Consider the following 13,841-nt stretch of genomic DNA (forward strand, 5'->3'; position numbering starts at 1 on the left):
AATCATATACTCTGTAAAGGTTTAATTTTTGAATAATATGATTTTATTTATATGTGAAAAAGAGAAGTGATGCTATCACTCATTTACAAAATGCTACTATGCTATTATAAAATCGAGAATAATCTAGTTTTCATGCGTATTCAATATCAAATTCTTTCTCCACTTTCCTTTTTCATTATTATCTTTATTTTCTGCCTGTAGATATTAATGTTTTTTTTTTTTTTCGTAATAGCATACTTTTTTGTCGGATGTAGAGGTAGTAATTGTAGAAATGATTATATCTTCGCATTTAAAAAGTTTTATCTCTTCGGCAATTATTAAGAAATATTACATGAGCTATTTTAGCGGGAAAAGTAGATGCGTTTTGTTTTTCATTCAATGTACTTATAAGCTTTCAAGAAATAATGGATTTGAATAGTCGGCGTACAATTACGATTGATCGAGGGAGGACTTGCGCTTTATCGTCTTTCTCCATGATTATTCGGAGAGCGACGTTTTTATTGCGCATTTTACTAGCCTAAGTTTGCATTCGCTACGGTGCATTGACATTTCGATAGCCATCAGTTCGTAACCTACAGTGATTGTTGTGGAACGATGAAGCGCACAAGTACCATCAGTCGCCCAGTCGAAATTGGCCTTCGTTTCATCGGTATGTGGCCGGATTCGGCCTATGCAACTCTTTATTGGTTGTTTTATATGGCGACGATGGTGATAGTGCAATATTATCAGTATACATATGTTTTTACGCATTTTGATCTGAGTGATATTTCGCTCCTCATGGATTGTCTCGGTCTTACTCTGGCATACACTCTCGCCTTTCTCAAGCTCTTTGTTTTATGGTGGAATCGCCGGTAAGACGTATTTTATTAGTAGATGTAACTAAAAACAAATAATAGCGATTTCGACAATAGGCTACGTCTCTGTTATTAATGAATAATTTCGACGAAATGAAAATCAAATTTATCATTAGTACCACTGCTGGTATTTATAGTCAGTTATTTATAGTCGTAAATTTAAGATCGTCTTAAGATGTCATAAACCAATTATTGGCCGGTATTCATAGTCGGATCTTATATTTAAGATCCATACGTAATCTTAAGATGTCATGAACCAATCAGAGCTTACTTGCATTTTTAGATTACTTAAGACAGTCTTAAAATAAGAATGAACTATTACTGAATACAAAGTAATATCAACGTCTTAAAATATTATAGGATAACTTTGTAATAAGGACGGAATATAAACCGATCCATATCTAAATCTAAATAAAATCAAATGTGTATTTAAATATTCCTTTTGTCACTTTCTTTGAAGAAATTTAATAATATGTACAATACTCGATATATAAGCTGCTTCCTGCAGGACATTTTATTATATTGTAAAAGCGATGAATGAAGATTGGAAAGAGTGCGTTATCAATAATTCGTATAAATCCACGATGATGAGCGTATCGGATCTGTCGCATCGCTGCACAAACGTGATGATTAGTATCAACGCCTTAGCTGCCTTTTTCCTTTCAATTGGCGAGCACTTGCTTCAATCGATGGGCGACGTCAGTGGAGTTGACAATAATTCTCGGGAACTTCCTATAAAGATGGAATTCCCTTTCGATGTCAGTGAATCTCCTATTTTCGAATGTTTTTTAATCGGGCAATTCCTTTATGAATTAGTGTTGGCTTCTATAGTTGGTATGATGAATGCGTTACTCGTTTCATTGGTGAGTTTCCTTTTCGAAACTATTTTTATGTACGTCTTACAATAGTATTTATTCTTTATCTATTTTTATTGCTTACAATTATAATAGTATCCTGCATGTGATTTGACGTTTTAATTGTTCCAATTTATAGATACTTCATGTAAGCGGACAGATTGACATTATACAACAAGATATAAACGAAATTTCTAACAGCAAATACGATCCCAGCTTATCCTTAATTGTTATTAAAGGCCTTATTTATAAACACCAAAAGATTATTACTTTGTCAGAAAATGTCGAAAACTTATATACTTATATTGCATTAATGCAACTTTTATGGAATACTTTGGTTATCTGCTGCACTGGTTTTGTGATTATAATCGTGAGTAATGGCTGTGGATGTTATTCTGCACTTTCAATGAAGAATAATTCTTCGTTGTTCTATTGCAGACCATTGGTACCAACGCTAATGCAACAACTTCAATCAAATCTGTGAGTTTTTATATTGCAATCACTCTAGAAGTTTTTATTCTCTGCTTTGCCGGAGAATTTTTGAGCGCCAAGGTTTGTGAAGAATTTCATATATAAAAAACTTTCTTATTTTTTTTTTATTAAATTAAAAAGTTCATTTTTATTAGCAAATATTAAAAAATATGTATGTTTGACTGATGAAAAACGTTATAAAAATTGTCGATTATTTGTCTATTGTATCTCAATATCTCAAATTGCATTTATCCTATTTTTAGAGTAGGTCAATTAGCGATGCGGTGTATGAGTCACTTTGGTATAATATGCCACCGACAAATAGCCGTATTTTATTATTTATGATATTAAGATCGCAAAAACGATTGACGATCACTGCCGGAAAAGTTGTAGATTTAACTTTGGAAGGATTTACGAACGTAAGATGTAACATTATAAATGTTACATTTTTTGACATGCTGTATTATTCATTTCTAATTTATTTTTACAACTTCCTAGATTATGAAGGCATCAGCTTCTTATGTATCTATATTAAATGCGATGTATTAAGTTCAGAATGACGTCTGTCAGTTGCTATGTATGTATATTCAATATTGCCTCAGCTACAATAATTTTATTATTGTTATTCTTGGTCAAACAACATTATATAAGAAGATGTAAGATTACTTCAGTATAAGTTATTTGTTATGAATTCAATGAATTATTTTTCTATGGTAACTATATATCTATTTTAAACATATCTATAAAATGTTAATTCCTTTATATCAATTTTTTGTTTTTAATTTTTATATTGTTACTAAATATTTCAGATTTAAAAAAAGAAGATACGATAATGCACTTTATAATATCACCAAAAGTTTATCCACGTTTACAATATTATATGTTTATAAATTTTTTTTCCAAATTATAGCTGTACTCACTGATTTCACGATTTAAGTTTCTTTTTTTTATTAGTATAAAAATATAATAATTATTAAAATAATATATATGTATGTACGATTATTTTTACTTTTGTAATTATCTTCCATATATCTAATTTCTTTTATCGGAAATATAAAACTTTTTGCGCATATCTGTGGCATACATGTATTTGTGTATTATAACGTTTTTGTTTTGCATTTATAAACAGAATTATTTGCTATTGCTCTCTTTTAACAAATTGAACACAATATTTATGTCTCCTAATTTGTTATCAGTATTGTAAAAAAATGTATCAAAGAACTTTGATATCAACCCTTTTTCTCTTATGGAAAATGAATGTCTTTTTGAAAATCAGTAATGAAAGCGATGCAGTATATAATCAAAATAACTTACATCTCTACATACTAGCCTTTTTTCGAGACTTTTAATACAGAAGAATATGTCGACAAAGTTTATTATTTTCTCCACTGTCGTAACTTTAGAGGTCTTCGCTTTTACTAGAAGCGCAATACATGAGGGAAAAAACGAAATTAGTGAGATCGGTACTATGATCATATTTAATAGCAATAATAAATTGTTGTTTTTCATTTTTTGTGTTCGGTAGCCTTGCGCATTTTTTTTTTGATGGATATAGATAGACATAAAACTGCCTCTTGAGACAGAACGTAGTTTCAAAGTAATTACCCGTTATTGTACACTATACTAAAGTGTTCACTAATTCAGAAGAAGTAGACATTATCATATTTTTTTCCCAATCGGTATAAGCTATAAGCTTGCATTAGATAATGCAATGAGAACGTTCAAAATATAATTACAATTGATTCACGTTCAGAATTCCTTGCGGTCTTTCAACTGCGATTATTTAACGGTTTAGCCATTACGTAAAGCACATTGGATAACATGCAAGTGTTTTTTTACGCACTAATATCCCCGTATTATTTTTGACTATTTAATGTACGTCGGTTATCAAAGAGCAATGAAGCGTGCAAATACTATTAGCCTGTCAGTTGAGATCGGCCTCCGTTTCATCGGTATGTGGCCGGATTCGGCTTATCCGAATCTTTATTGGTTTAGCTACATGACAACAATAGCCATAGTGCAATATTATCAATATACGTATATATTTGTACATTTTGACTTGAATGATCTTTGGCTTCTCATGGACTGTCTTAGCCTTACTCTAGCATACAGCCTCGCCTTTCTCAAATTACTTGTTCTATGGTGGAATCGTCGGTAAGATGTGTTCTTTTGCTAAAATGATGTAGAATATATCTATATCTAATAAAATTATATTGGTTGTATAATTTTGACACGCGAATATGTGGATGAAAAATATATTTTGTACCTTGAATCCTTAAAATCATGTATGAATAATAATTTTTGTGATTACATTACACATGAAGAAATACATCCTACAGGATATTTCATTATATTGTAAAGGCGATAAATGAAGATTGGAGAGAGTATGTTGTTAATGATTCGTACAAATCCACGATGATGAGCATGGCAGATCTGTCGCGCCGTTTTGCAAATGTATCGTTCAGTATTTATGCCTTCTCTGCTTTTTCTCTATCAATCGGCGAGCATTTGCTTCAGTCGATGGACGATCAATTCGGCAATAGTTCTCGAGAACTTCCTATAAAAATGAAATTTCCTTTCGACGTTAGCAGATCACCGATTTTTGAATGTTTTTTAATTGGACAATTTCTCTATGATTTGGTAATAGCTTGCGTAGTTAATTTAATAAATGCATTACTTGTTGCATTGGTAAGTATACAATGAAATTTGAAGAAATATTTGTATTAAAATATTTGTATGATAGATAGTTCAAATTAATATTGATATACTATGTATTACTTTGGATAATTAGATATTATTTTATATAACTTATATGGATTATTTATTTCGTAACTCATATAAATTTATCTATATATTTATAGATACTTCATGTGAGTGGTCAGATCGATATTATGCAACAAGATTTATTTGAAATTTCTAACAAAAAATACGATCGCAATACGTTTCTACCCGTTATCAAAAGTTTTATTTGCAATCATCAAAAGATTATTAGTTTATCAGAAAATATTGAAAATTTATATACCTACATTGCACTAATGCAAGTTCTGTGGAATACATTGGTTATGTGTTGCACTGGTTTTGTAATTATAATTGTGAGTAATGTTGATCATTTCTTCAAATTTTAGATTCTTGGCATTCTTTTCTTATCTCATTGTAGATCGTTCGTAGTGGCGAAGATATAACAAATTTGATCAAATCAGTGAGCTATTACATTACAATAATACTAGAGGTTTTTGTATATTGCTTTGCAGGAGAATTTTTAAGTGCTAAAGTATGTAAAAATTTTTATTATTTTTTAAATATTTTAGATATACATTATGAATTTTTTATTTATGTGTCAAACGATGTTATATCGGTGATAATTGATATATTTCGTATTTTAGAACTATTTTTACTATTAGAAGTATTGAAATATGGAAATCGACTTCAACAAAAAATATTTTTATGTTTATTATTATTCGGAACATTTTAAACATTTTCAGCATTACTTTGAACATTTTACATTTCATTTGTTTCCAGAGCAAATTGATTAGCAACGCAATGTACGAGGCATTTTGGTACAATATGCCGTCATGCGATAGTCACATTATACTGTTTATGATATTAAGATGCCAGAAACGATTGACAATCACTGCGGGAAGATTTATAGATTTGACTTTAGAAGGATTCACAAGTGTAAGATTTTATGTAAATGAAATTTTTATTTAATATAATTTCTTATATAATTTTATCAATGTGAATAATCTTTTTTTAGATTGTAAAGGCTTCTGTCTCTTATATATCAGTATTAAATGCGATGTATTAAAATCATAAAGTGTTAGACAATTAGAACATTTCAGTCTTAAATAGTTTCATTAGAGGAAGATCGACATACTTTGTTTTTAAAAAAATGTTTCTTAAACAAAAGGTAAAAATAAAACTTTAAATACTCAAATACAAACTAAAAAATGTCTTCTATTAGATAATATAAGCAGTTTGTATATATGTTCCGTTTGTAATTTTGCAATATTTAATTTTTTCATAAAATAAGCAAAAATAAACTGAATAAAATTGACTCCAAAATTGATACAGTGGGTAATAATATAGTTTATTCCATACATTCAAATTCTTTTTTTGTTTTTACAAAAATCTCTTCATTATAAAATATACAAGGGAATGTACATAAGATTTTCCAAAATCTTTTCACTTTGATATAAAACATTTTTTATGTTATTATATTATGTTATTATATTATGTGAATTATATGTATTTATTTTATGCTGTTCTGCAAGATGCAAATATGTAACGCAATAGTTTTTCAAGGGTTTTCCCATATATGTACTATTGCTTTCAATTCCGATAGAGTTATTTGACATTATAAAATAACATTATAAAGATTAAGTTAGCTCATGATTTTTTTCACAGAAACGGGTGTGCCGATTTACACTGCACATTAATTTTATATTTAAAACCACATTATGAAAAAAGAAAGAAAATAATATAAATAAAATTGATTTGAGAAATTACAAGAATTTAAAACGATGTAATATTATTAATAATATAGTCACTATTATTTAAATTATGCGATTTACAAAAGAAAATTGTAAGAATTTTATTTATTTATTTTTTATGTATCCATAGAATTCAGTTTTAGCTGATTTCGTAGAAACAAGCCATAAATATATGAATTACGTTTACATTTTTTTAATTAACTAAAATCATGTTTTTATTAGTAATATTTTATTAGTAATATTTATTAGTAGTATTAATAAAGTGCAGTTAGTTTCTGAGAAAGAAAGGGATGTCGTTTTAGTGGTATGTCAGTATTGACAACTTTCCGCCATATAGTAGTTAGTCATCATTATTAGTGATTGAATGAAATTGCTCAAATTACCAGTCATATAAAGTCATTATAATAAAATTATTTTTTACGATTTCATAAAATTATACTTTATTAATGACAATTAATTGAATACGAAGAAGCTTACTTGAATAAAAACAATTAGGTATTTACAAGAAAAAAAGATATGCGAATATATAAATTTTAACAATAATATACGTAACATTCGTTTTCTATTATTATTAAATATATCTTTAGACAATTTTTACTTTATAAAAATAAGATTTTATTTTAATTATTCAATATCTGTTTCTCCTTTTTTTTTATATTAAAGTGCTGTATATTTATTATTAAATACAATTTATGTCTTCAACGATTATTTATGTTCTTATATCGCATGCTGGCAATTTCATCTTTCTTATCTTATTTCTTTAACATCTTTATCAAAATTACTTTTGGCTATAGAAAAACACGTAAGCGGAACAAAACATGAAATAATATTTAAATGGCAAAAAATGATAGTAAAATCAGACGCTTCTTGGATGTGTCAGATATTTCAGTATAATAAATGCTCTATTTTGCTCTTTCACATTGCATTTAAAAATCTTGCAAAGATTAACGTTTTCATTTCTTCTTTTTCTGTTGGATGTAATTGAAATCAAAATTTTTTTTTAACTAAGTTAGAATTCATTTTTAAAACAATTGTATACATCATACAACGTCTGAATTATTCTGTTTCAGAAAGAAAAAGAACATCATCACTATTTTTGCTTTCAATACCAGTGACTTTTCAAGAATTAATGCGATGAGTATAATTACAATTGATCGTTATGATTTGCTTCATTGTCTTGCTATGGTTGTTATTCAGTTATTATGGAATTATACTTTCTTCATCAAAGCATACAACGTTTAAGTGTGCTTTTTATGCTTATATATCTATATTAAATGTGATGTTAAGTTCAGAATGACTTCTGGCAGTTGCTATGTATATTCAATGTTGCCTTAGCTACAATAATTTCATTATAGGTAATTGTTATTTTTAGCCAAACAACATTAAATAAGTTACAAGAGAAGATATAAGATTACTTTAATATAAATTATCTTTTATGAATTTAGTGAATAATTATTTTTCTATGGTAACTATATAGTCTACTTCAAACATTTGTGTAAAATGTTAATACTTTTGTCTCAATTTTTTGTTTTAACTTTTAATGTATTATTATTAAATATTTGAGATTTAAAAAAGAAAGTGTACGATAACGCACTTTATAATAACATCAAAGCTTTATCCATGTTTGTAGTATTATACATTTATAATTTTTTTTCAAATTCCAGCTCAGTACTCACTGATTTCTCGATTTATGCTTCTTTTTTTATCAATTTAAATACATAATAATTATTAAACTAATATATATATGTATGTTTTTTTTATATTTTATTTTTGTAATTATCTTCCGTACATCTAATTTCTTTTATAATTTCGGAAATATAAAACTTTTTGCGCATATTTGCAATACATGTATTTGTGTATTATAACGTTTTTTGTTTTGCATTTATAAACAGAATTATTTGCTATTGCTCTCTTTTAGTCTTTTAATAATAAATTAGACATAATACTTGTGTCTTCTAACTTGTTATCGGTATTGTAAAAAAATTTATCAAAAAACTTCGGCATCAATCCTTTTTCTTTTATGGAGATTCAATATCTTTTTGAAAATCAGTAATGAAAGCGGTGCAGTTAATATAGTCGAAATAACTTACATTTCTACATCATAGCTTTTTCTCGAGACTTTTAATATAGAAGAATACGCCGACAAAGTTTGTTATTTTCTCCACTGTCCTTTAGAGGTCTTCTTTTTACTAGAAGCAGAATATATGAGGGGAAAAATGGAATTAGTGAGATCAGTTTATGATCACATTTAATAGCAATAATAAATTGTTGTTTTTCATCTTTTGATTGTGTTCGGTAGACATCAAGACTTTACGCATTTTTTTTTTATGGATATAGATGGACATAAAACTGTCTCTCGAGATAGAAATGCAGTTTCAAAGTAATTACCCGTTGTACACTATACTAAAGTGTTCACTAATTCAGAAGAAGTGGACATTATCATATTTTTTTTCCAATCGGTACAGCTATAAGCTTACATTACATAATGCAATGAGAACATTCGAAATATAATTACAATTGATTCAGAGTTCCTTGTGGTCTTTCAACTGCGATTATTTAACGGTTTAGTCATTACGTGAAACACATTGGACAATATGCAGGTGTTTTTTTACGCACTAATGTCTCCGTTTGTTATTAATTTAATGTACGTCGATTAACAAAGAACAATGAAGCGTGCAAATACTATTAGCCTGTCAGTTGAGATCGGCCTCCGTTTCATCGGCATGTGGCCGGATTCGGCTTATCCGAATTTTTATTGGTTTAGTTACATGACAACAGTAGCCATAGTGCAATATTATCAATATACGTATATATTTGTACACTTTGACTTGAACGATCTTTGGCTTCTCATGGACTGTCTTAGTCTTACTTTAGGATATAGCCTCGCCTTTCTCAAGCTTCTCGTTTTATGGTGGAATCGTCGGTAAGATGTGATGTTCTTTTGCTAAAATGATGTAGAATATATCTATATCTAATAAAATTATATTGATTGTATAATTTTGACACGGCGAATATGTGGATGAAAAATATATTTTTACACTTTGAATGAAATCATATATAAATAATTTTTTGATTATACATGAAGGAATATATCCTGCAGGGTATTTTATTATATTTTGAAGGCGATAGATGAAGATTGGAGTGAGTATGTTATTAATGATTCGTACAAATCCACGATGGTGAGCATGGCAGATCTATCGCGCCGTTTTGCTAATGTATCGTTTAGTATTTATGCTTTCTCTGCTTTCTTTTTATCAATTGGCGAGCATTTGCTTCAGTCGATGGATGATCAATTTGGCAATAGTTCTCGAGAACTTCCTATAAAAATGGAATTTCCTTTCGATGTCAGCAAATCTCCGATTTTCGAATGTTTTTTAATTGGACAGTTTCTTTATGATTTGGTGATAGCTTCTGTGGTTAATTTAATAAACGCATTACTTGTTGCATTGGTAAGTATATTATGCGATTTGTAAATTAAAATATTTGTATGATATCTGTTAACAGTCCGATGCGATCTGTTCAAATTAATATTGAAACTACATATTACTTTGGATAATTAGATATTACTACATATTACTTTATATAATTTATATGGATTATTTATTCGGTAACTCGTACTTATTTATAAAATATTTATAGATACTTCATGTGAGTGGTCAGATCGATATCATGCAACAAGACTTATTTGAAATTTCTAACAAAAAATACGATCACAGTACATTTCTACCTGTTATCAAAAATCTTATCTGCAAGCATCAAAAGATTATTACTTTATCAGAAAGTATCGAAAATTTGTATACCTACATTGCACTGATGCAAGTTTTGTGGAATACGTTGGTTATGTGTTGCACTGGTTTTGTGATTATAATTGTGAGTAATATTCATCATTTCTTCACGTTTCGTATTAGGTAATGATGTTCTTTTCATATTTTATTGCAGGTCGTTAGTAGCGGTGAAGATACAACAAATTTAATTAAATCAGTGAGCTATTACTTTGCGATAATGCTAGAGGTTTTTGTATATTGTTTTGCAGGAGAATTTTTAAGTGCCAAAGTACGTAAAAATATTTTTACTATTTTTTAGTGTTTCAGATATACATCATTGATGAATTTTTTTATTTATGTTGCATCAAACATTATTTGACTATATATTATGTAATTTGTATTAATATATTATGTAATTTTAATTTTTAAAACTATTTTTTTTTTAAAGATATTTGAATGGAAATCTACATCAAAAAGTATTTTTAAGTTTATTAATACTTGGAACGTTGTAAACATTTTGAACGTTACTCTGAATATTTTAACTTTCATCCTATTTCCAGAGCAAGTCGATTAGCAATTCAGCGTACGAGGCACTTTGGTACAATATGCCGCCAAGCGACAGTCGTATTATACTGTTTATGATATTAAGATGTCAAAAGCGATTGACAATCACTGCAGGAAGATTTATGGATTTGACTTTAGAAGGATTCACAAGTGTAAGACATTATGTTGTAAATGAAATTTTTATTTAATATAATTCCTTACATAATTTTATGAATTGTGAATAATTTTCTTTTAGATTGTAAAGGCTTCTGTCTCCTATATATCAGTATTAAATGCAATGTATTAAAATTAGAAAGGTGTTAGACAATTAGAACATCTCAGCCTGAATAGTTTCATTAATAGTTAGTCATCATTATTCTTGATTGAATAAGGTTGCACAAATTAGCAGTCATATAAAATCATTTTAGTAATGATAATTTTTTACGATTTTGTAAAATTGTGCTTTATTAATGACAATTAATTAAATATGAAGTATATTTCTTTCTTAAAGTTATAAAAACTATTACGTATTTGGAGAAGAAAAGATATGTGAATATGTATGTTAATAATAATATACGTAACATTTGTTTTCTGTAATTATTAAATATATCTTTATAGATAATTTTAATTTTATAAAAATAAAATCTTATTTTAATTACCCAATATCTGTTTCTCCTTTTCTTCATATTAATGTTGTACATTTATCATTACAATTTACGCTTTTGACAATTACTTATGTTTTTACATCATATACATTTACATCATATAATTTCATCTTTCTTTTCTTGTTTCTTTACCGTCATTATCGAAATCATCTATGGAAAAATCTGTAAGCGGAACAAAATATGAATTAATATACGTATAAGTAAAAAACTCAAAATGACAGTAAAGTCGCTTCTCGCAGATATGCCAGATATTTTACTATATGTCAGATATATACTACTATAATAAATTATCTATTTTTCTTTTACTTTTACATTTAAAAATCTCGCAAACATTAACGTTTTCATTTCTTCTTTCGATTCTTTTTCTGTTGGATATATCTAAAGTTAAAACTTTTTTTAGCCAAGCTAGAAATTTATTTTTAAAACAATTTATATTATTACAACTTTTGAACCGTTCTGTGTCAGAAGGAAAAAGAACATAATCGTTGTTTTATGTTTTTAATATCTGTGAACTTTCAAAAATTAATGCAATGAGTACAATTATACTTGATCATTACGATCTGCTCTTCATCATCTATACTATACTTATTATTCAGTATTACTTTGCCGTCATCACGCAAAGCATATGATGTACTTTTTATGCGTGTTGTGACGGTTTATACGTTATTTTTAAGAAAATGATAACGTTGATTCTTAGCCAAGATTGACCTTTGTTTTATCTGTATGTGACTGACTTATCTGAAGCTTGAATGATTCATTTGTATGACAATAATTCAATAGTGCAATATTATCAAGATGCATATATATTTGCATATTTTGATTTAAACAATTTTTGGCCCAGACAATCTTCGTCTTACTCTGGGGTATGGCGCTTTTCTTAAGCTCTTTGTTCTTATATATATTATATAGAATATATATATTATATAGAATTGTCGGTAAAATGCGTTCTTTTATGAAAATGATAAAAGCAGAAAGTATTTATATCTAGTGTCAATATAATTATACTTTAATATAATTTTATTGTTATTAATGATTCGTATAAAAGTCTACAATGATCGTGATGGCATTATTGATCCGTTTTGTTAATATAACATTCAGTATGTATGCTTTCGTTGCTTTTTTTGTCATTTAACGAGCATTTGATTCAATTAATGAACATTAATTTTTGAATGTTTTGTTTATTAATTAGACAATTTTTTTATGATTCGCTGATAGCTTCTTAAATTTGTTAGTTAAATTGGTTAGTTCGATAAATCCGTTATTTGTTATTAACAAATATACACTGAAAAAAATTCTTTAAATAGGTATCAAAAATCGAATAAATATTTATTTTCTGTAAGCAATTAGTTCCATTGATACTATCTAAACAAATATTTGTTGAAATTTCGTAAAAATTTTTTTTTATAATGTAATATAATGTTATTCGAAGAAATTGTAAAATTTCAATGGTTATTTGAATGTTTATTTATCAATAATCCATTAAAAATAATTAACATAAATACAATACGACCTGTTTGAATTAATATAATATTAAGATAAAGTATTATTTTAAATAATTAAATATTATTGTATACAGTTTGTATAGATATTTTATGTGAGATTAATATTATGCAATAAGACTTAATTAAAATTTAAAAATAACAATCTCAGCACATTTCTACTTGTTACCAAAAGATTCAAAAATTTATTACTTTATTGAAAAATATAGAGAATCTGTTGCATTGATACAAGTTCTGTAGAATATATTGGTAATGTGTGGCACTAGTGATTTTAATTGTAAGTAATGTTGATTGGTTTCTTAGTTTTTGATAATTTTATTCTTATCTTATTCTAAATGAGAAATAATAATGGAATCGACATCGAATCAATGGATCGATTCGACATCGAATTAACATTAAATGCAATTAAAATTAGAGAAATTTTTAATGATTGGAATTTCTCAACCTAAATAGTTTTATCAATAGCGAGTCGTTACTATTATTTATTTCTTGCAAATTTTGAGACATTTAAGTATAAATTATTCTTAATAAATTTATCGAATAACTATGTCTTATTGGTTTACTTATTATGGTTTACTTTTACTATATAAATTTTTTATTTACAGTTTATTTTTTAGTTAAAAAAAGTTGTTAGATAGTTAAAAAAGAAATTGCATACAAATAAACGTTTTAACAACACTATAATAAAATTTCCTTTCATA

At 27.3% G+C, this 13,841-nt stretch overlaps 1 protein-coding gene across 1 annotated transcript in view; it reads left to right on the forward strand.

Annotated features, from left to right (window-relative positions):
- Positions 1-531: 531 nt before the first annotated feature.
- Positions 532-13,841, forward strand: part of LOC108686656 — a 16,185-nt gene continuing 2,875 nt past the window's right edge. Inside the window, exons 1-15 of the mRNA XM_018192084.1 lie at positions 532-851; positions 1,363-1,717; positions 1,848-2,078; positions 2,147-2,260; positions 2,443-2,603; positions 4,594-4,867; positions 5,041-5,271; positions 5,337-5,450; positions 5,699-5,852; positions 9,367-9,592; positions 9,770-10,118; positions 10,309-10,539; positions 10,609-10,722; positions 10,994-11,149; positions 11,233-11,276. Of these exons, the coding sequence (XP_018047573.1) occupies positions 595-851; positions 1,363-1,717; positions 1,848-2,078; positions 2,147-2,260; positions 2,443-2,603; positions 4,594-4,867; positions 5,041-5,271; positions 5,337-5,450; positions 5,699-5,852; positions 9,367-9,592; positions 9,770-10,118; positions 10,309-10,539; positions 10,609-10,722; positions 10,994-11,149; positions 11,233-11,276 (3,011 nt within the window). The 5' untranslated portion in view covers positions 532-594. The remainder of the gene's footprint in view (positions 852-1,362; positions 1,718-1,847; positions 2,079-2,146; positions 2,261-2,442; positions 2,604-4,593; positions 4,868-5,040; positions 5,272-5,336; positions 5,451-5,698; positions 5,853-9,366; positions 9,593-9,769; positions 10,119-10,308; positions 10,540-10,608; positions 10,723-10,993; positions 11,150-11,232; positions 11,277-13,841) is intronic.

The sequence above is a fragment of the Atta colombica genome, unplaced genomic scaffold (assembly GCF_001594045.1).
Source record: "Atta colombica isolate Treedump-2 unplaced genomic scaffold, Acol1.0 scaffold189, whole genome shotgun sequence".
NCBI classification, from domain to species: Eukaryota; Metazoa; Arthropoda; class Insecta; order Hymenoptera; family Formicidae; genus Atta; species Atta colombica.